At 43.0% G+C, this 23,174-nt stretch overlaps 2 protein-coding genes across 2 annotated transcripts; both read right to left on the bottom strand.

The window, feature by feature from the left end:
* Positions 1-2,128: 2,128 nt before the first annotated feature.
* Positions 2,129-5,552, bottom strand: FGF23 (fibroblast growth factor 23). The gene is made up of 3 exons (XM_066318522.1): positions 5,324-5,552; positions 3,035-3,138; positions 2,129-2,566 (listed from the first exon to the last, which is right to left on the bottom strand). Exons 1-3 carry the CDS (start codon positions 5,550-5,552, stop codon positions 2,129-2,131), a joined length of 771 nt encoding a protein of 256 aa, XP_066174619.1.
* Positions 5,553-16,918: 11,366 nt separating this feature from the next.
* Positions 16,919-22,506, bottom strand: FGF6 (fibroblast growth factor 6). The gene is made up of 3 exons (XM_066318521.1): positions 21,976-22,506; positions 20,940-21,043; positions 16,919-18,981 (listed from the first exon to the last, which is right to left on the bottom strand). The coding sequence occupies exons 1-3, from the start codon at positions 22,313-22,315 to the stop codon at positions 18,805-18,807; spliced, it is 621 nt and encodes a 206-aa protein (XP_066174618.1). The 5' UTR covers positions 22,316-22,506; the 3' UTR covers positions 16,919-18,804.
* Between the last annotated feature and the right edge of the window lie 668 nt (positions 22,507-23,174).

Genomic DNA, 23,174 nt, shown 5'->3' with positions numbered 1-23,174 from the left:
AGTAAAAGCACAACTGACTGCCTGCATGCAATTCCCTTAATTCCTTAGAATCACTCTTTCCCTTCAGAAATTAATCAAAAACCACAATAACTTTAGAAAAACAAATTCCAAGAGATGGACCTCTTGGACTAATCCTGATCATTTGGCTTGTCCTGTGCTCCTAAGTATTTATATTAATTAGGAATCTCACCATCTAGGAAAGCTATTCTAAGAGCAGAATCAGGGCCTATGACTTTTCCAAATTGGATGGGTAAGTTGGATGTGGTAGATAAAGAGATATCATGTATATATACAAATATGGGGGGAAAAGAGATTATTTTAAAAGCTGTCAGCAGTCCTGCTGCTGTGCTAAATCCAGAAAAAAATAAATGAAAGCAAGAAGCACAGCAGGGTTCTTATTTTGATTTTGTTGCACTGATGTAACTCCATTGGCTTCAGTGAACTACTTCATGAGAAAGAAAAAAAGAACAGTATCCAAACTAATGTTTTTTTGTATGTTGCTACGAGCACACTGAGGAGCAGTGTACTTCTTCAAATTGTTGTCAGGATGATAAATACGCTAAATAAACAGAGCAGAAGAATCTGTGTTTTGACATGCAAAAACCCCCCACAAAATAAAAACCTCAGTTCTCTGCCACACTGGATTTTGTGCTGCTCATCAGTACCTTGCACCTGCTTTCTGCAGAGTTCATCAAGAATAGCTTTTCCAAAGTGAACTTACTCAAAGCATAAACCAGTCTAGGGAAAAAGTTTTGTCACCATTAGAGATCTCCTGATTAACAGTAATTTCACTCCTCCAAGTATAAAGCATCTGATACCTGCTCAGAACTGAATAGAAACAGGGATGCTAATTCAACGATCCGTTTCTAAATACAAACCTAATTTTCACTAGATGAGAGTCTTCATTATAGTCTAAATATTAAACTTTTGATCTTACAAAGCATAATTTTTTAATTTTTACCTGTAGAGTTAAGTATTATGCAAAATGAGTCATACTGTTTAACACACTATTGATTAGTATTAATCCTGGTACTTCTCTTTGGATCGGAAATATGCAAAACTAATGATCCTTTATTTCCATACTGGGATACTAGAATTCAATAAATGTAGAACTGTGATAGAGAACAACTTGAAAGAGAGCGAGATTCTCCTTTTTTTTTCAAAAGGTCAGCTTGGATTCAGTGTCAGAAATTGCTTTTTTCCCACAGAACCCTTTAATCCTGTCCTGTTGTCCTGTCAATTCCTCCAGTTTTCTATGTCTGCTGCTCCTGTGACAGCAGTGGCTCTTTTTTGATTCATATGGGTGAAGGGAGGATGAAGCTCCAACTTAAAAGCTAAAAACAAGGAGTTACAGAATGGGTTGGAAGTGATGTTAAGGCTCATCCACTCCAATCCCCTGCCATGGGCGAAGACACCTTCCACTACCCCTGTCTGCTCAAAGCCATGTCCAACCTGGCCTTGGACACTTCCAGGGATGGGGAATTCACAACTAGTCTGGGAAACCTGTGCCAGGGCCTTCCCACCCTCACAGGGAGAAATTTCTTCCTAATACCAATCTAAACCTACTCCTGTCAGTGTGGAGCCATTCCCCCTTGTTCTGTCTCTGCAGTTTCTGATGAAGAGCCCCTTTCCAGCTTCCTTGTAGCCCCTTCACATAATGGATACATGACATATATGGTAATTTTTACATAATAAAATAACACACTACCTGGCAGTTTGTCTGCTGTACTTGGACAGTTTTGGATGGTGCTTGTAAGAGGATTCCCTATCTCTATTGGAATCTTGGATGTTCATCTGTAACATAACATCAGTTTCCCATTTCATATAAGAGATTTCTTTTGTTTGTTTGTTTGTTTTCCTCACTGATGCAAACTTAAGGTGATTCAGACCCCAAAAGGTTTGGTTTGTGTTATTCTTTTCAAAAATGGATCTTCTTTCTAGTAGAGCCCAGGCCAGGGAAATCTGACTTGTACTTACAGACGGTAGTTTACTGTCAAAACAAGATTTGAAGCGAAGGAATTTTTCCCAGTGTCCCCCAGGTTTCTAAGAGCCACCTTGGCATTCAGGCTGAGCGTGACAGACAGCTCCTTTTGCCTCTGTCTTCACCCGGCGAGCGCAGGGGCCGCAGTTATCTCGTGATGTAGAAGCGGGGGCTTGGGTACCTCCTGGCCTCCATCATAGCATGGGGATCATCGGGGTTCACCACGTCATTCTGGTTGATCCTCATGGGTTCCCTGGGCATGTGGGGAAAGTCTGCTGGCTGCTGCTGCGGGGAGCCAAACACTGGGGTCTTCCTCTGTGGGACCAGGATCTGGTGAGGATCTACTGGATCAACATCTGCGCTCCTGGTGTGTCTGTGGGGCTCGGGGGTGTTGAATCTGAACAGAGGGATCTCATTCCTCCTGGACAAAAACTGGGAGTATGGTGGTGGATTCATACCAGGGGAGAAGGCTTGTTTCACTCTGCCTAAGCTCACCAAGAAGTGGTGTTTGGGGGATTGGTACACATCGTACCCATTCTCTAGTGTCCTGTGGTTGAACACACAGTCCTCTTGGCTGAAGTAATGCTGAGGGGAAAAAATAGGACACCTGTGAGCAGAGGAGTCTGGTGAATTACAAACACTGGTTAAAGAGGGAAAGAGGGATGAGATCTTGCAGTAGGCGTTTTTCTAATCTCCCAGGTCTGTGTCTGTCCCATATGTAGATCAGAGTTGCATGTCCATGCTTACAGCAAAGGAATTTCAATGATAAACCTTGTTTTCTCCCAGAGAGTCCCCACCCATGGCTCTGTGCTACAGATTGGCCCCTCACTGGATCTAATTCCTTCCTCATTTACCCAAGCAGGACCTCAAATGATTTTTGTCAGCTCTACAACTTAATACAATCAAAGGAGAAAGCAAAGCCTGACCTAAGTATCAGATCTTCTCTAACACTTCGTCCTCCACCTGCAGCTACCCAGGCTTACCCTGGCTGGGGAAATGGGCACCACAGCAGCAGAATGCAGTAGCCTCAAGGCTTAGGGAAAGGTCACTCACCGAGCCAAATATGTTTCCTTTCATGTCCATACACAGGTAGCGTCCACTCTTCACACCTGTGATTATTACTGAGCCAGCACCCTCAGACTTGATCATTAGGGCACCTGTTCAGAACAAAAAAAACATCAAATCCAAAATCCGTTTCAACACTGCATTTACAGATCCACAGATGATCTGGCTGGAAGTGACCTCTGGGAGTCCAAACCAACCTCCCACATGACCTGGGACTGTTGCCCATCCTAAATCAGGTTTGCTGTGGCTTTGGAAGACTCCCAGATGGAGGGCACCTCTCCAGGTGCCCTGTTCCAATATGGCACTAACATCCCAAAGACAATTTTTTTCCCCTTTGAAGTCCCAAATCTGAGGTCTGAGGACGTTTCCCTCAGTTCTGCCACTGCCCACATCCAGGGGGAGTTTGTCCCCCTCATCTTTGTGACTGCCCTATGGCATTTTTTCAGTGGTGCCCAGCAGTGCCACCAGAGGAATGGGCAGGAACTGATACCCAGGAAGTTCCACCTGGACAGGAGGTAGAACTTCTGTCCTGGGCAGGGTCTGAACAGATTGTCCACAGAGGCTGTGGAGTCTCCTCACTGAGGATATTCCAGAACCTGCTGGACACAATCCTGTGCCCTGTGCTCTGGGATGGCCCTGCTGGAGCAGAGAGGTGGGAGCAGGTGACCCCCTGTGGTGCCTGCCAACCTCAACCAGTCTGTGATTCTGTTGTTACATTGCCCTTAACATCTCCTTTTTGCTGGACTAAAACCACAATAGATCATGATCAAGGGCCCCTGAAAACCCTGTGCTAGACCAGCAATACCTTCTATTCATCCAGCTTGAACTGGGGTTGCTGTAGTGCTCCAAAAGCGATGTCACTGGTGCCAGGAAAAGTGGGAATTACAATTTTCCTTGACCTGTTCCTTGCATTTGATTCAGTGCCTGTTGCCTTGTCCCACCCAGGAGATCTGTGCATACTCAGGCCATGCCACCCTGGTGCAGAACTTGGCACATCCCATTGTCTGGTGGCTCAGTGGCAGCAAATCAGTCACCCTCACTGTCAATACCCCTTTTATTGTCTGATTTCTATCTTTCCTGCTCCACCATTCCAAAGTCTTCTATGCTTGTTTCATGGCAGATATGGGAAAATGTGATATTTTGCTGTCTGTTCTCTAAAATCCCTTAGGTGTGTTCTTGACCAACACACCCAAAATGAGTTTTATAAAATCTTTAAATATCTAGGAAGAATAACTAGACAGTGCCAGCATTTCTGTGTTTTATTAAAAATTCTTTAAAAAAACAGCAGAATAAGATCCTTTTTCCTCATTAATTAAATTATAACTTAAAAAATCCTTTACTTATGTAAAAGCTGTGTTACCTAGGCTTAGACTTTTAACCGTGTGTTTAAAATAGATGTAATAATAATACTAATAATAGTAATAGTAATAATAACAACAACAACAACCTGATTTTATGATACATAGTTACTTGTAATTTGAATGCTACTAAGATGGAAGTATTTTTGAAAAGCGATAAAAGAGCCCTAAGTCTTAAACCTCCCCACATTTGTCTACTAACTAAAGAGTTTGGGCCAAGCATTTAGCAAAGGAAGAAGAAGAAGCTATTCTCTGTTGAAATATAATAATGAAATATATAATAAACTGTGAAGACACAAACTGAGAACCTTTTAGTGATACTAAGGCATAGTTTCTTTTCATGAGCCCCAAAGGCTCAACACTTCTTTTATGCCAGTCTATTTTTTCATAGTTTCCTCCTTTTTAACTGATTTTTGCATGCCCATGTTCTGTGCCCATTGAAACTTTTAGTAGTTTTCAGCCCTCCACCCTAAAATACAGATTTTATGGATGCCATCAGTTTTCTCTGATGCTCTGGTGAGTTCCTTCAGTGTAGTTCCTTTGGTAGCACCATCAGTAGGAAGTAGTCATTTGAGGGATATCATTACCAACCTCTAATAGGAACTTCCACCAGAAACTGGGGTAAAATCATGAAGTGAAGGATAATTCAGGTGGTTTTTCCTTGCAGGGTATTACAGGAACCATAGGACTTTATTTGTCCTAGGCAAGGAATGAAATTCCCTATCCACTAGATTTCTTTAGAACGATTTTATTTGTTAAACAAAAGGAGAATTATAATGATGTGTATTTTCCATCCCATGGCTGTGCTCCTCTGCCTGCCTGCCTAATGAGAAGAGCGGATTGTCTATAGATGGTGAGGAAGCAAAAAATCTTGTTGTCCCTCCCCTGCTCCCATGGAGGTCTGTAGGAAGCCACTTACTGTAGATGGTTTGGTGGGGAGTGCCATCAATGTAGCCATCAGCGTTGATTTGGAGGTGGAAGCTGCTCCTCTCCGTGTCAGTGTAGAGATGCATCAGGTGGTCTCCATTGCCCCAGCTGGGACTCAGCAGCGGAGAGGAGTTGGGAAAGGCAAGTGAAACCTTCAGGCTGCAGAGCAGCAGGAGCAGGGAGCTGCAGGGAATGCCCTGGGCAATGGCTCGCCGTTCCATGGTGGGTCAGCTTCTGCTCCTCACCTCCACTCGTGTGTGGAGTGTGAATCCTCAGACAAGATCCCCTCTTCTCTGCAGAGGCTTATAAAGGGCAGCAACATGACATCACACAGGAAAACCTTCTCCACATCCTTGATTTTTGGCAAAGCAACATTTTAAGTGTCCCGAAACCTCAAGGGAAGGATCTCCGGCTAAGGTGTGTGGGGGAAAAATGTAAGGTTTCTAAAGACAGCTCACGAAAGCTAATCATATGTTCAAATGTTATCTACAACCCTGTGACATCTGAAAGCTTCCCACGCCCCTACTGTTAGATCCAGGAAGGGCAATCTACTGCACTTGAACTGAAGGGAATGACCCTTCGGACCTGAATTATCTTTCTTTTTTGCCAGATGTGTTTATTCAGACTCCTACCTCCCCTCACCGTTTTCAAGCTGCATTCTGATTTACAGGAAGCATCAAATACAGCTAAAATTCTGTTGCAAATGTACCAAAAGTTAATATTAAGTTGTCCTGAGCCTGATTCCCCTTTATTATGGTCTAAGTTTCAGAACAAGCCTGTTGGGCTGATGTTTGTGTCACTCCATTTAAGTGAAGGGAACTTGATATGAGCAGAGCCTACTTCAAATAAACTGTCCCTTTTATTTCTCCTGTTTCCTTCTGAGTCACATAAATAATCTAAAGTTGGCCAAAGCCAGCTGAAAATAATGTGTAAAACATTTAAAAGCTGAATATTTGCTCTTGTATTGGACATCTGGCTGGCAGTTTGTAAAAAAAAGATACAAGACTTGCTTCTCAGGTGTTCTGCCAATGTTGTGGGTCTTTACAAACAAATTTTCTGATTAAAAAAAAAAAAGATGATTCCATTTATTACATGAAAATGCTGTACTAGTGGGACACTTTATGTGGGTGAATCAATGATAGGAGTGACAGTTTCCAAAACTAGACTGTGTTAAGGCTTCTTGCAAAATTTAATATAAACTTGACAAAAGTACCAAACAATAAATGAATATTTCTTTAATGAAACCCGAGCATTTTAACTGTAGCAGTGCTAGTTTCAGTTTCAGTCTCTAGCTGGACACAGCATAAATAATTCCTAGTTTTATTAACAACATGTGGAGCTGTACCATCACCATATAATGGGTTGATAACATTAATGGACTGATACAATTGTAACTCACTGCAAAAGTGGATCTGATTTTGGTTTTTTATTGTTTAAAATTAGTAAAATCATGCCAAATTCTTCTGCCACACCTGTGTAAATCCAGAGACTTGCGTCAGAGTATATTCACCTGTGTAAATGACAGCATTTTTTAGCCAAAGTGTATAAGGGTCAGATCTTAAACTGATCAGGCCTGGTAAAGCTGGCTGTGCTGAAAGACAATCCAGGTCTCAGATGTTTTACTGGTTATAACATCTGAAATGCTTTAAATTAAAAGGCAGCTTAGAAGAAAAGCAGAGTTAATTTTTCTTCTCTCTCTTGCTCTCTCTCTCTTTTTTTTTTTTTTAATATCTATATTTACTGTTGAAATTATCCACCCGTATTTTTCATTGTGGTCTTAGAACAAATGTTTGGGTTGGTTGGTTGTTCTGTTTTTTTTCTTTGCCTCCTTGATTAGTCTCCTATGGAAATGTGGATATTGATACCTCAGTTGCAAAAGTGTCTCACAGAGGAAATGTACCCTCTTGGAATATTCTGTCATTCTTTTGTGACTGCAGGTTTTTTTTATTTGATCTTTCATATTCACCATGACATTTTGCTGTGCTTGCCAGCATGCACTGATCTGATCTTTCTCCAGTGCCTTGATGGCACAGAAAACATTCTCAGATGTCTGAAAAATTTCTTCAACCTCATTTAAGCACATGCCAGTTGTGAGCATCTGTTTCTCTTTTTATAATAGTCAGAGAAGCAAAGATTACTTTTACAAGCTTAAATTGCTTGGCATTTTCTAAAGTTTCCCACAGCGTCAGGAAAAATACAGACTTAACTAAGTTCTGCTTAATCTGCTGGGCTAAAAGTGAATTTTTTAAGTCCCTGCTTGTGAGAATGGTAATACAAATTCTGCTTTTTATAAAATTTTTTGCTATAAACCCATAAACGTGGGGGTTTGTGAGTTTTTGGGTTTTTTTAGAGTCCATGTCTTTTTTATTTCATGCTGATCCATTTATTCGTTCTGTGGGTATTTCACTTATCCTCTACCCATCCACCTGTTGATGGGGTAGCCAGGTGTGTGCAAGCTGCTTTATTCCTTCAGCCAAGTCTGTTATAATAGAAATTATGACAACCTTTCTTGTCTTGCATGTTATGCTGATGCATCAGCCATAACAATATTTCTGCAATTTTTACCACAGGAGTTGGTATTGATTTTTCAGGTTTCTATATTGCTCTGTGGTTTCATCTGTGAGATGTTTTCTCTCAGTTCTCAGCTAAGAAATTGCTGATAATTTACAGAAATTGCTTGTTATAGGGAGAAATAAAAGGAAAAAATGGAACTAAATTTAAAGATCACAACCATTTCACATTGCCACATTTTTCACTTCCCACTGCAGGGGTGCTACACAGCCAGTGTGAGGTGCCAGAGTGATGCAGGGCACTCCTTAGACATATCCTGGAAAAGGAACTGGGAGACAGACTGGAGGAGCTACCACCTATTGTGAACATCAGGAAGCAAGGTAAAGTGAGGAAATCCTCACTCCAGAGCAAAAGATTAAAGGAAAAGATGGATAAGACAGAGCACAGCTTTCAGGATGAAATTTATTCGAGATAGTCGTCGAGCAACCTGGTCTAGGGGGAAAGTGTCCTTGCCCATGGCAGGGGCTTGAAACAAGATGATTTTTGTGGTCGTTTTCAACCCAAACCATTCTGTAACTCTGTGATTGATCTCCAGCCCTTAGTGAGTCTCACTTCCCTCCCTGCCTACCATGTCTTTGTCCTAGGCCTGCTCCTGCTGCCTCCTGCTCCTTGCTCCAAAGGCAGCTCAGCTCAGCTTTAGCCAGGTATTCTGGGCACTCACCTGGGCCAGGAGCCTCAGCTGGAACACAGATGACATTTAGGCCTCCCTGGTATCATCATTTAACTACAAAAGTGTACATAAAAGGAACTGAGGGTCACAGGAGCAGATTGATGTCTGACTTTCCCCCTTTTTGACTGCTTTGAGTTTCAGCTTTAGGTCATTTTGCAATCCCAACTCTGTAAAATCCTCAGCAGCTAAATGTCATCCCTTGTGCTGCTTTCTTTTACTGCTTATCCCCTCAGTTCTGGAGAGGACTCACAAGGTAAAGTCAAGCTTCTTTTTACAACAGACTTTAAGTTACTACAAGTGACTTGCAGTTATTTTTTGGAAGGGCTTTGTGGACCATCAGAAATCTGCAGGTTAAATTTTTTATTTCTACTCAGTCTAATGGATTTGCCCTCCAAGATTCTCCTACGAGTAAAACTACACGTCCCCTCATAGTGCTGGAGTTCCTTTCATCACGTAGCAGCACCTGTAGCACTCTTGCCTAATAAAGCATATTGACTTATATTTAAACAGGTGGGTGGCTTGCCCTTTTGCAGCATTCTGTGCCATCTGAGTGCCTGTGCTGGCCTCAGGAAGCCTCTTGCTCTGCTGCTCAGCTCACACGGGAGTTTGGGTTGGCAGATTCAAAACCACCTCTGCTCTTAATAATTTCCTTTGCACTCCATCCCTTCAGAAGAGGTCATGGAAATCAAGGGCCTGTCCCTCTGCCTCCCTTTCCTTAAAATCACTGTTACAAGTGGCTCTGGGACGATCACACCCCCAGTGTTGGAAGCACAAGGGTGGAGTGCCTCTCCAGCAGTTATTCTAGGAATACTGACGCACTGAGCCTAGGGAATGTACAGTGGATGCTCTGTATGTGTGTGTGTATGTGTGCAGATGCCTTTGCCACAGACTTCACCCGGTGTTGTTAAACACATCCTGAGTGACCTTATTTGGAGGCCCCATTCTTGTCACACTGCCCACGACTAAAGAAAACATCCTGGCTCAGCTCACCTACGTGAAAAAGATGAGGTAAGCACAACCCACTGGGTTCGGGACCGCAGCATGTACCAGCAGTTTCTGCAGTGTGCCTGCTCTAATGAACTGAAATGAAGGGCCTCATTCCTCCTCCAGCTGAAATCCTTGGCACAGCTCCCAGGCAAAGCAGAACGAGTCCCTAAAAGGTTTTGTTTTCTGAACAGAGAGTGTTTCTGTAGTTTTAAGGGGGTCTGAGTTTTCTTAGGTGTTGTGGGAGAGAGGATGGGTGCAATTTGTGGTGAGAGCTGCTGATACCTTCAGTTTCAAAAAAAATCATAGAATCACAGAATGGCCTGATTGGAAGGGATCTTAAAGATAATTTCATTCCAACCCCACTGCCTGGGCAGGGACACCTGCCACTATCCCAGGCTGCTCAGAGCCCCATCCAGCCTGGCCTTGGACACTGCCAGGGATTGGGCAGCCACAGCTTCTCTGGAAAACCTGTGCCAGGGCTTCAGCACCCTCATAGGGAACAATTTCTTCCTAATATCCCATGTAACCCTGCACTTCTGTCAGTGTGAAGCCATTGCCTCTTGTCCTGTCACTCCAGGCCCTTGCCAAGAGTGTCTCTCCATCTTTCCTGCGGGCTTCCCTCAGGTCTGGAAGAAAAATGTTCTGGTTTGGTGTTGAGGCTTGGAAGGCCTGAAGTTTGTCTGGATTCTGAAATCTGCCCCGTGCACACCCAGTCCTGCTGACCTGCCTGCCCAAGCTGTGTGTCTTGCCTGAGAAAGTGTCTTCTTTCTTCTTGTGTGCTTGCTTCCAGGTGCTAAGGAATCCTGGGGACACAGATACACAGCCTCAACAAGAAAGTCACTTCAGTCATGCATCTCCTATTGTAATACACTTCAAAGTGCCTAAAAGCAGACTGATGGTTTAATTTTGGGAAAACTCTTTGGTTTATGTAAAGTTGCCTATTTCCCAACATTGTTATCTCAGCTGGGACTAGAAACATCCAGGAGCCCCTTCTGATCTAAGTATTTCTAGGATTCAAGAACATCTGCCAATACATTCATTGACAGTTTCCAATAAACTAAATGTTTTTTTTTCCCTTGTTAGGCAGAAGACAAGGATCAATAATCAACTTCGTTGTAATCTGATTTTAGACTTACTCCAATCTCTTGGTTTCACATGTTTCACTCAGATCTGTCTCCTTGAAGATGAGATAAAAAAGTCTTAGGCTAAAGAAATTAGGAATGGAAAATGAAAAGAAGGAGAGGGGGATGAAGTGAAGCAAGAAGACAAAATATGCAGACATCATCATCAGCCAAGGGCACTTTTACTGTGGGACAGTAATAGCAGAACATATGACTGATATGGTTTGAGCTGCCTCAGTGCAATTGCAGATGTTGCTCTTTAGCTCTGAGACTTATTTTTTTGTGGGATGTTTTTGAAACTAAAACTTCATTGGAGAAATCTTTGCTCTCTATAAGTTTTAAGAGTAATCGGTTTTTTTTAACACAAAAGCCTAAATAATAAGTGAAGAAAGTCATGACCGAACATTGTCCTTGTCCTTAGTGTTTCTAATGCAAGGAAAACGGAAAGATTCCCTAAGCCACTGCAAGATCAGTTTATGATTCTGGAGTGCTTTAAAGAAACATGGAGATCAAAGTTTGTAAGAAGCAGGGCAAGACAAGTAACAGTGGCTTAATTTTTTCAGCTAAACTCTGTTAGCTCATCTTTGCTCAGAAGCTGGGTTCTGTTTTCTGAGGTATTTCTGTGACAGAGAGCACATTGAGGAGGATTTATGAGACTGAACAGAAATATGGAAAAAATATGTCTTGAACTCTGTCCCTGATTCAGGTTTTCCTTCACAAACTGTCTTTTCAGGTAGATGTGCAGCTACAATTTTTTTGTTTTCAGTGTAGACACAATAGTTCTTCATGTTGCTTTCTCAGCCTGCCACATTGCTGGCAAGGAGGAACTTGAGAGTCACATTGTGCAAAGGTTCATCAGCTGCTGGGACACTGATCCTGCACCTGGGCCCTAATGATCTTTGGCCATTTTCACAGCTGTCACAAGCTGTTGCCGTGCCAGGGCTGGTTGGGAAATGCATTCTCTTTCAAATAAGTCAATCAGGCTGTTCTTCTTATCTTTACTGAAGTTCTGGACTCCCATCAAACTGCTCAGTTCCCCAAAAGCAAAGATTTCTTTGCTGACAATTTTTTCAAAATTTAGAGATGCAACTTAATTATTTTTTTAACTTTAAAAGAATCTTCTTTATTATCCTTTCCATTATGCCAAATGAACTTTCTTTCATGCTGAAGGCTGGTTAGCCCATCTGCCTACCTTCAACATGAGTATGTCTCTCTAACACTGGTGTCACTTCTTGACCTTTTGCTCCATGGTTGATTCCTCCTGCAGTGTCCACTTCTGGTGGAAGAATGGAAATGAATTCAAGGTAGCACCTTCATGACAAGTTAGTGACCATCTCAGAATGAACTGAGGTTGTGGAGAATGCAAACATACATAAGAAATGTCATACACAAGAAATTCCAGTCACCCAGGTGGCCTGTGGACCTGCATGTTGATTGTTACAGGGGTATAGGAAAAAATCCCATTGGAGATGAGCTTTTTTATTTTGAAATCTGCAAGTTGGTGTGCAGATTTACTCAAGATTTACAGAAAGTGACACCCAGACATGCTCCATACATATCCACTTTCCTACAGCTTCTATTTCTGTAGACATTTGCCTTTGCAAAATCACTGTCATCATAGAGTGGCTTGGGTTGGAAAGGACTTCACATCCCATCTCACTCCAACTCCACTGCCATGGGCAGGGACATCTGCCACTAGCCCAGGCTGCTTAGAGCCCCATCCTGCCTGACCTTGGACACTGCCAGGGATGGGGCAGCCACAGCTTCTCTGGGCAACCTGTGCCAGGGCCTCAGCACCCTCACAGGGAAGATTTTCTTCCTCATATCCAATCAAACCCTCCTCTCTGTGACTTTGAAGACATTCCACCTGTGTTTTGACCCTGGGTTAGATGTAAGCTGGCTTGTCCCTCAGTGGATAACTGAGATAGTTAAAGTGCTCCTGATTTCACTGAGTGACACCTGTGCTGATTAGCATTAATTCCCTTCTTTTGGTTTTTGCATAATTTGGGGTTTTGGAAGATTTGTGTCAGACCGGTGAGTCCTGGGCTTGGGTCATAGGCAAAGTAACTCTAGGAAAAAAGTGAGGCTCCAGCTACCTGGAATGAGTCAGGATGGATCATTTCTCATTTGGAAAAAAAAAGGAAAGGAAGCTCTTCTCCAGAGTGCCCTGAAACAAATATAATTATAAACTGTGTTGTTTTCGATATCATCTCTAATGATTTCTTGTTTGACGTAAGTTGGTGTGGTCTCATTGTCCTTGGAGAAGCTATTCCAGATCCGTCAGCTATGGTTCATGAAAATATACAATAAAATTGTGAGTTGTAAACAGTTAATTGTGAGGGGGAAAAAAATTAGGCCTAATCAAGGCATTTTGGTCCACACCCTGTGACAAAAAAATAACTAAGAATTATATGTGCTCATGAGATCCAGGACTGAATAATATGTTCAAATCTCATGATCCAAGGACACAGCTTGTTCAGCTCATCTGGACTTATTGGCCCCTTGGATTTTGGCCAAACACTTTTCAGCAGCCTATGGCTTCCAAAACAAACATGCTTTTGGACTGAGCTGGATGCAGAGCTTGGCTGCAGAGAAAAAAGAAATCTCTGCTTGTGGCTGCATACTTGGTTGTTTGTTTTTATAATTTTTTTTCTCCAATGACAGCTATTTCCTTAGCCAGGATTGCTCACTGCAGTTCACTGCAATTCCAGTTTGCATTACAAATATTAAACCTTGAGGTTCCCAGTTTTATGAGTCTTATCTTAGCCTGGGTCTCCTTGGTCATCCAGCAGCTGGAAGAGATTCTTACTTCCTCCTTTAATCTTGGGTTCTGACAAGGAAACCAAATGTCCTCTTAGCTTCTGCAAGTCGTTGTGATTCCAACATGGAGCACAAGAGTTTGCAGTCAGGCCATCTTTTGAAGGAATAAAGTCACCTGTAGTTAAATACCTGGGACCTAATTGTCTCCTTCGTTGCTCAAATTGATGCAGAGCAGGGTGTCTTCAGCAAATGCCAACAGTAAAACAAACAACTCCCCTGCGCCTCAGAAACCAATGCAAAAGAGATGTGGGGCTGTTTATTTCCTTTTATAAGTATATCTTTAATTAAATTGCCAATACTCACCCCAGGTTGCTCAGATCCCCATCCAACCTGGCCTTGGACACTGCCAGGGATGGGGCAGCCACAGGTTCTCTGAGCAACCTGTGCCAGGGCCTCACCACCCTCACAGGGAAGAATTTCTTCCTCATAACCAATCTAAACCTTCTCTCTGTCAGTGTGAAGTCATTGCCCCTTGTCCTGACACTCCAAGCCCTTGTCAAGAGTCTCTCTCCATCTTTCCTGTGGGCTCCCCTCAGGCACTGCAAGGCCACAGTGAGGTCACCCCAAAGCCTTCTCCTCTCCAGGCTGAGCAATCCCAATTCCCTCAGCCTTTCCTCCCAGCAGAGCTGCTCCATCCCTGTGATGCCCTTGGTGTCCCTGCTCTGGGCTGGCTCCAGCAGCTCCCTGTCCTTCCTGTGCTGGCCCAGGGCTGGATGCAGCCCTGCAGGGGGGTCTCAGCAGAGCAGAGGGGCAGAATCCCCCCTCCCCTGCTGCCCACACTGGGGGCTCAGCCCAGCACAGGGGGTGTTCTGGGTCCCAGTACTGGCACTGGTGCTGCCCCTTGCTCTGGATGTGGTCTCAGCCTGCACTGAAGCCACACAGTTCATGGACCTGTGTCTCCCACCAAGCTTTGTGTATCTGCACCTGAGCTTATCCTGTACGTGTGAGCTATCAGAAAGCCTTCTGTTTTCCGTTTTTTTTTTTCCTTTCCCTTCATGGTACTGAATCCTTTAGATTTCTGCAGGCATTTGTGTTGGTAAGAGCTATCTCCAGCAGGAGGGATGCTTTCTGTCAATGCACAGGACTGATGTGTCTTGTGTCAGGACCTGAGAGAAGATGCCAACCCCTCTTAGACTCTTTCAGCAAAGCATGGGCTGCTCTGGTGACCCTTTTGAGACATCTGTGTGTGTTTGATCCCCTTTGAATTGCTATCCAGAGTTTCAACCACAGCTTAATGAATCATGAAGCTGTTGCAGGGGCTTGTTGCCGGAGATGGGTAGATGGGATTCTTCCTGATACATCTTCCCCTAGCGTTGAAGCTGGTCCTGCACTCATCTATGAATCTGGATTCAAGCCCTTCAACAGTCCTTTCCCATCTAAATACTTCCATAGAAACAGAGACATTATTAAGTTTCAAATTACCTGCGAGGAAGCAGAAAATGAGGTAAATGCAGCAAAATGTTTCCTATTCTTTTTGAGGTGTGAGGCTTATCCACCATCTCTTGCCCCCAAAATTTCTGGGCGATTTTTCATCCCCCAAGCTGAGAGCACAGAGTGGGAAGGGAGCATGGGAAGTGCCCATGCCTCCCAGGATGCTGGACACTTCCCAGGCAAGAAATCTGAATTACAGTAAAGTCTACAAAAATTTGAAGTGTACCAACACATACTCTGGTTCTAGAGGTGAACAAAAACTAGATTTGGAGGAGTTACCACAGCATTTCTGAATCAAGGGAAAATGAAATGTTAAGAGGGATTTAGAGTCAAAACACTACCAAAAATGTATAAAATTTTATTTTACGAATACATTAAACTATTGTGCGCAGCACATACATATAAAAATAGAAGCAATTTCACAAACAATTGATTGGACAGTTTTGTGTTTCTTGCAAATTTACAGTCTCAATTGTGAGTCCATATCGAGTCAGAACATGAGGTATATTTTAGAGAAAAAAAAGTAATCTGAGAACTTTGGCACCATTTTACTGTGCAAAATAAAATCTTGGAATTGAAATAGTTAGTGAGGTATACAAATATTACTCTGCTTTTCCACTGTGTGTGTGTCTATGTCTGCATGCCTGGGAAAAATACATTTATTTAAGAACATGATTCAGTTCCAGCCAAATCTGCTTTTTAGCAGGGGTGGATTAAATGGATTAATAATGTTATGAGGTTTGCCTAAGGAAGGAGAAACTGTAAAAATAGGCATCAACTCCACAGGAGAGTCCCATGTGCAGAATGTGGGCATGACAGGCTGGTGTGGCGCATTCACAGCAATGCTTTCAAAGCTCATAACCCATGACATAAGCCCTGTTAATTCATACTTGAGATGAGATATGTTTTGAAGTTCCTAACTTGGCCCTGATTTGGGAAATCCCTTTAGTTTCATGAGCTTTTTTTACATAGTCACATACCCTTCTTTGATTTCAGTGGTGATTTCCAGGTTGATCAATGCCAGCATTGAGGTGTAATGAGGAAAAAAAGCAGTGATGTCAAGAGTAACTCAGTAGAGTGACTGATGGGGCTTTCCATATGCCCACCAAAACTGCATCCAGAAGGGTCTGGAACAGTCTCAGCCTAGCAGGCTGTGACTAAACAGATTTATAGAATCAGAATGACTGAGGTCAGAAAACACCTCCAGGATCATCAAGTCCAACCTCTGATAAATCCCCACCTTGTCAACCAGAGCAGAGCCAGTCATTTCCTGAACACTTCCAGGGATGGTGAGTCCACCACCTCTCTTGGCAGCCTGTTCCAATTCCTGACCACTCCTTCAGTGAAGAAATCCTTCCTGAACCTCCCCTGGCACAGCTTGAGGCCATTTCCTCATCCTGACTTCTTGTGACCTGTCCTCACTTGACCAGTGTGTGCAAAATGGAGCCAGTGAGTCTGATTCACACGTTCTGTGCCCACTGTCCCAATGCTTACCAGTCCTGGCAACAATCACTTTCTCTAGGCTGCCCTGGTTTCAGAGGGAACAGACTTTATCTTCTCATAAGGATGCTGGATTAAGCTGTGATCAGAAACAAACGTGTGCCAGCATTTGAACTCTGTTTCCTTCTACATCCCTGGACTCTTCCATACTCCTTTCAAAGACAATTAGGAATATAACACCAGGATACAGGTTGCCAGGTAATGTATTTCAGCACAACTCTCTGTACCTTAAGGGATTCTAGGCCAATGTACTGCCTGATACCCTCCAAACTTTTCTTTCACCCACTCTTTCCCCACTCAAAACATCCTGTTTTTCATTTCAAATGCACATTTTCCCAAAACAAACTGCTGCACACGTTGTGGGTGAACAAAGTGTGTCATCTTGGCTTCTCTCTGAAATACAGCAAGACCAGAAAATGAAGAACAATTCCTTTCAATTCCTTTCCTTCCAAAGCATCCCATTCCTGTACTGTGAGCAGCATTCCACTTTTTTTTGCTTTTCATTTACACTGTGATCATCACTTACATTTGAACCAGATAAATTCAAGTAGAAGTCACACTAGAGATGCTGGAAAACGATATCTTGTTTGCAGAATGATTCCCTTGACAGCTTCTTGGGAATGGTGGTGGTGGGTATATCCTTGTGGGTGTGTTCTTTGGGCCAAATCTTCTGCAGCTATAAACTGCTAGTTTTCCTGGGCTGATTTACTCCAGCTGAGGATCTGGCCCTGACAGTGTCTCTCATGCATGTCAGAAGGCTCAAATTCATCACGAATAGACAGCCCCTGCAAATAGAATGGCATGTCAAGGCTGGACATAGCCCCATTTTGGCTGGACGTGGGAGATAATCTTGCACTCAGATATTCACTTCTGCAGCAGCATGGTCCATCTATGCTGAAAATGCTCATGCTCTGACATTGCATCGAATCTAGTTTCAAATTTAGGAGCACGCCACCAATGCAGGAATCCCAAGGCTTCTGGTAACTGACATTTATAGTGACTATTGACTTAGGGCCTCTTAAAATACTCTTTCAAAGGCATGGAGAATGCAGCTTCATTGGTGATCTCGAAAAGGGTTGTCAAAATAGCAAGGTTATGTGCCATTTGTACAGCTTCTAGGAGAGCTTTGAAGAGTGTTTCATACAGCTTGTAGTGTTGTCTTTGAAACTGATGCTTTGCAAGTGACAGAAATTGGAATTATGGCATGAATTCCTGTCTCCCAACATGGGAAGGTATGCTTGTGTAGCCTCCTTCTTTCTCTGTCCTTCATACCTCAGGGAGGTATGATAGAGAAGAATCAAATATACTTAAGACAGTGAAAATTAAACACAGAGTTTTCTAAAATAACCCTTCACTGGAAGCTTCCATGAATTTCTTATATTTTATAAAATGCACCCCACAGACCAATTCTAGTTCCTAGAGATTAACAACATTCAGGGTAAATGAAATAGAGTGTCTTTAAATATTTCTTTTCTTTTATATAAAGGCACCTGGGCATCAGGAGACTGGGATGATTCATTCATTAAAAGTATGTAATTACATAGATGCACACTCAGTCATCCCATGTCTATATATATATATATACAAATATTAATATTAAAGATGTACACATCTATATTGGAGGTAAGTCTAAACTAAGCTCACAAAATGCCAGTCAAAATCCTCAGCTCCAAATCAGTTTTGCATTTGGTACCCATCTGTGATTTATCCTGTGGCACTTCCCATGGGAAATTGATTGTAGGTCTTCATTTGCCAACCAGTCCATGTGAGGAGACCCTGGAGAATCCCCTCAGAGACAGAGGGGGTCCGGGAATAGACAGTTTGCTTGTGTAAAAACAGTTGTGGAATTGGCACTTAATGATCAAAACAGGTTGAGGACTTTACAGGACAGGACACAGTCAGTAGAGGGGGTGCAGGCAGATATTCAGATGGAGTGAACTGCCTGAAGCTCTGGTGAAGCAAAATCATTGGGTGATTTGGCCCATGATATGTAAACAGCGCACTACTAAGAGGTTATTATCTGAGGTAAATAATATTTAGTAGATCACCTATGATTGATTAGATGGTTGCCCACAGCCATTCCACATCTTCTGAACACTTCCTTTGCACTCCAGCTTGCATTTTTCTCTGTACAGCACCAAAAGAGGCACAAAGCCATGTAAAATTTGTACCGAGTAGAAGAGCAGCAACATCGTATTACATGTGCTATATGATTAATCTAATACAAATATTTTTATCCAAATATACACATACATATAGAGATTTCTTTTTGTTTTTTGAATGACCAGTATAAATACTTTACCTGGGAGATTATTCCCCATGTGCAAAATGAAAGAGTTTGTCCTGGGATTTAATCTTCTGTTTTGCTGGTGCTCATATTCTTGGTAAGAAGTGGGTCACTGTCATGGCAGGAGAAACCTTGTTTCCTCTCTTCACCCTGCCGTGTTTGCTCAGGGCTATGTAAGCGCCGCGGTGAACGTTGGATTCATACGCGTTGTAGTTATTGGGCAGCAAGGTTTCCTTGAATTTGCACTCGTCTTGGAAAACAGACTAAGGAAAACAGCAAGAGGAAGGGGTGGGGATACAAATCAGGTACAATCAATACTCCACCGAGGCGCAGGTCATTTTTCTTCCTCACGTTTTTACACCAGGGCTCGTTGCAGTGTGCGACAGGTGGTGCCGCAGCCACTGCGGCCAACAATAAATCTCCCTCCTCGGTGCTAATTTGGTGTCAGATGAACTCAGATGCCACCTGTCCAGATAATGGACTGTGTATTTCCTGTGGCAGATCGAGTTAATTCATTATAAATCATGGATTTCTTCATTTTATTTGCAAGTAATGATTTCTGTCAGCATCTCACCCTCTCGCCCAAACAACAGTTTTATTTAAGATCTCCCCTCTGCCAGAAGTTCTGTCATTTATAAAACAAAGTGATAAGCTGGCTGTCGAAACCTTCAGAGCTTTTCCAAACAGCAGTGTCCAGGGACATCTGCTTGCTTGAATAAGAGATTTGGTTAGCATTAAATCTTTTCTTTCTTAAACCATTAGCAATATTTAACTATGCCGCCGGTTCTAAGCTGGGAAAATAGTTTTATTTCTCTCCATGTCAAAACGTGAAAATTCAAAGAGAGGGAGTTATCTGGAGAGGTGGTGCAAGGACAAGCACGAGACAAATGCAGAGGAAATTAAAAGAGAAAGCAGAATAATTCTCTGACTTCAAATGTCTGGCACATGAAATGCCACCAATGCAGTTCTATTTGGGCATCTGTGTGATAAGAGTTTACCTTAAAGCATTGTGCTATGCAAGGGAAAATGCACATCTCTTACAGCTTTTGAAAGTGTCTTTGAAGATAAACAAAACTGTATTGAAAGTGGGGGGAAAAATCAAAGGGATTTCTTAAGCCAGACCCTGCGCTCCTTTAGGAAGACCCAGCTAAGTAAAGCAGTTGGACTTGTGGCACTTTTCAGGTGCTTTTGATCACTTGTGATTGAAAGAATATTCCTGAAGTGGGACCTTTAAGTGTCCTACTGTCATTATGAGTGTGAGAAGGAATCAGTCAGGTTAGTAATGGCCACAGGTTCCTCACAACATTTGGCATTCTTTTAAACAGCTGCAATGCTTTGTTGAAGTTACAGCTATTCCAAGGAAAGGACTCTGCTGTTCCTTGGCAAAAGAGACTGATACAACCAGTGCCATTCATTGCTTTGAGATGGGCTGATTTTGCCTATTGCCCAGAGCCAGCCTCTTTCAAATGCACCTACGTCCTAACAAGCACTTTTTTCTGCTAGATGTTGGGACTGGAGATGTGTTGCTCACATCTCAGAGGTTAAACTGCATTTAGATAGCAAATCATCTAGATGAGGATGATGGTGTTTCAGTATGATTTGCATACCATTGTTAATAGTTATTATTTTCTCACCCTTTGCAAGTGATCCCACATAACTGATCATTAAAATAACCCCAGCCACACATGTTGACCTTGTAGGGTAGACATCCTATTTATTCTTGATGGTGTGGTTGTTTTTGGTAGGAGGGAGCATGTGGTCATTATTTTACTAAGAGTAGCTGTTGGAAATAGCTATAATTGTGTCTCTCCTACACACAGTGCAATGCAGGATGGAATCAACCAGGCTCAGCTTTGCTACAATGTGTTTGCAGCCCTGTGACCTTAGAAGAAGCTATCTAATTAATCTGTACTGCTTGCAGAATATGTTCTGCAAGGTGTCCCCTGTACAGTCTTACAGGAAAGCTTTAAAATCCAAGCCCCGAAACAGCCTCTCTGCTCGTTGCATTAAATAGCACTGATGACAGCAGGCTGGGCAGGCTCCCTGTAACACCAGGGCTATTTTCTCTGCTTGTAATCAGAGATTTCCATAAGGAAAAGACTGAAACAAACAAAACCAAAACAAACTAAACCCAAACAAACAAAGCAAAACACTAAACCAATACAAACCACATCAAAACCTTTTTTGTTTAAACTGAAAAACTACTTCTACTTGTACTTACCGTGCCATACAACCTGCCCTTGCTGTTCATTGCAATGAAGAGAGCACTTTTCACACCAAGCAGACTTACAACACCTCTTTCTACAGTGGATATTTCAAAGAGACCTGAAAAACATGAAGTTTAACGGGAGTGTTATCACAGAATCTACAGCTAATGGAAGGCAATTCAGATATATATTTTTTTAAACCCTAACAAACTTGTCATATATTCTTTATAAGAATTATATCCCTAATGCAGCAAAATAAATATGCACAGAGAAGATCTTGGGTTTTCCTACATGTCACAGGATTTGCAAATAATTATTCTAGAATTAGAATCACATTCTGTATAAGCCTTTTGCTCTATCAGACTATTTTGATTTGCCAAACTCTGGACCTTTTCAATTAAAAATTATTTTTATGCTATGCCAGAAATGGTAATAGTTATATGCTATACTAACAAAAGGTTTTTTTACTGAGCCTTAAAAAGTGTGGCTTGCATTTTGAGGTCCCTCATGACATCTGCTGCAAAAGATTTTAGCAACTGCCCTCTACAGGAAATTCAAATCCACATGACTAATGCTTTCCTTAATTCTTAGGGCAACAGAACAGCACCCACAAGCATGAGCAAACCAGGACCAGCAAACCCCTTCCATGGGACACACTGAGTGTCCCAAAAATACTGGTCAGCTGGGATTCAAGAACAATACTTTGGCCCTTTGGACTCAGCAAAAACCTCCTGGATTCAAAAGGCAAATGAGAAGATGAGAGCAAGAAAATGCAGCAGAGAGTCAGTTTTCGACCTGGTTTGTCTTTTCTCATCTGTGCAGCACAGCAGGTAAAAATAAATTCTATCTAAATTTTTCTAAGTATTTTGTGCCACATTTCAGCCTGAAGAGTTCTCATGTTTATTGATCCCAGAGACTTTTAAAGGGCAACAGATGCAGCACAGGTTAATAATATCAAGTCATAACATTTGCACTCTGTGAAGGGTAGTTACTAGAGTTCACAGAAAATTAAGTGACATCTATTCTATTTCATTTCTGGATGCAACTCACTGTATTGGTTTTCATTGTGAACTCCGCTTATCCTTCCGTCTGGGAGGATTTGAAGGTGAAACCCGATGCCAACGTTGCAGTAAAGCCTCCGCTGCCTCTTGATTCCTAGCAAATAGTCACTCTCCCAGTTCACATCTGCCTTCTCCCCTGACATCCCAGCCATGGACCTGGACAGCAGAGATTGCCATCCTCTCTCCAGCAATGTGCCATTAGTTCTGCTTACAGCTGGGTGCGTGGCAGCAATCCCGGCTAGCAAACCCAGGAGAAGGAACGCCGGCAACGTCCGCTGAGCGCTGGCGTCGCAGGACATAGTGATGAGAAGTCTTTGTGCCGTGGCCATCCGGTTCACCTCCTGGGCACGTGGTCAGAATTAATGGCCCTAAAAATACCGCCCTTCTTGTTTTTCTCCCTTCAGCATGGTGGCAGAGGCTTATTTTTGGAAAGCAAATAGAGCTTGCTGACCTGAAACTAAAGCCTGATAGCAGTTGGGTTGGGAGCAGAGACAGGCCAGCAGGAGTCCAACTGGTGGGGACCATGGTTTGTAGATCCTGCTTCCCGCTGGGCAGCCTCCGTTATATTTGATTGAGCCATCTTTATAGTGCAGGGGCTGTCCCTGCCCACATCATCACTCTGACATCAACAGCCTGCCCAAGGTGAGGCTGCCAGGACTGTAACACAAACCTGCCATCCTCCCTGCCTGCTGCGGTTGGAGTGCTGTCACCCAAGACTGGAGGCAGGAGTGCGATTTCATTGGCTGTGGGAAGCAAAGGAGTCAAATTGGTCGGGGAGTCAGAGGCCTCACAGGCAGCTTCCTTATTTAGAGAGGAAGGTGTAAAAACAGTTCTGGAGCTCATCAGTGAGCAATGAGAGGTTTGCAGCCACTTCCTTGGTGGCACGATCGGCGGGTGCTTGTCGGGGCACCTCGATACTCTTGTCAGGGCACCTCAATACTCGGGGACAATCAGCTTGAGGTGGCCTCAGCTCTCTTTGTGCACACCCTGCAAAGCCAAGGCACCTCTTACTGAGCAACCCACCTGCTAACTCCTGTCTGTACGTCTGCAGGGAGTACTCCTGGCTGGCTGAAGGAGAGGTAAGCCATGCAGCAGGGACAGAAGCCCCAGCTCCCACTGGTTTTATCCCAGCCGGAATTCCGCTGAGCAGGGCACACAGGCTGAGCATTGATCTTGCAGTGACATGTA

The sequence above is a fragment of the Sylvia atricapilla genome, chromosome 5, assembly GCF_009819655.1.
Source record: "Sylvia atricapilla isolate bSylAtr1 chromosome 5, bSylAtr1.pri, whole genome shotgun sequence".
NCBI classification, from domain to species: Eukaryota; Metazoa; Chordata; class Aves; order Passeriformes; family Sylviidae; genus Sylvia; species Sylvia atricapilla.
This window is presented reverse-complemented; position numbering and strand designations above follow the sequence as displayed.

What these genes read in the sequence shown, in the direction of transcription:
- FGF23 (XM_066318522.1), bottom strand. Translation starts at nt 5,552, where the DNA reads ATGGAACGGCGAGCCATTGCCCAGGGCATTCCCTGCAGCTCCCTGCTC. An exon ending in TCCCCACCAAACCATCTACA is followed by an intron (nt 3,139 to 5,323) that starts GTAAGTGGCTTC and finishes TGTTCTGAACAG; the next exon opens with GTGCCCTAATGATCAAGTCT. An exon ending in AAGGAAACATATTTGGCTCG is followed by an intron (nt 2,567 to 3,034) that starts GTGAGTGACCTT and finishes TTTTCCCCTCAG; the next exon opens with CATTACTTCAGCCAAGAGGA.
- FGF6 (XM_066318521.1), bottom strand. Translation starts at nt 22,315, where the DNA reads ATGGCCACGGCACAAAGACTTCTCATCACTATGTCCTGCGACGCCAGC. An exon ending in TCACAATGAAAACCAATACA is followed by an intron (nt 21,044 to 21,975) that starts GTGAGTTGCATC and finishes CATGTTTTTCAG; the next exon opens with GTCTCTTTGAAATATCCACT. An exon ending in AGGGCAGGTTGTATGGCACG is followed by an intron (nt 18,982 to 20,939) that starts GTAAGTACAAGT and finishes TGTTTTCCTTAG; the next exon opens with TCTGTTTTCCAAGACGAGTG.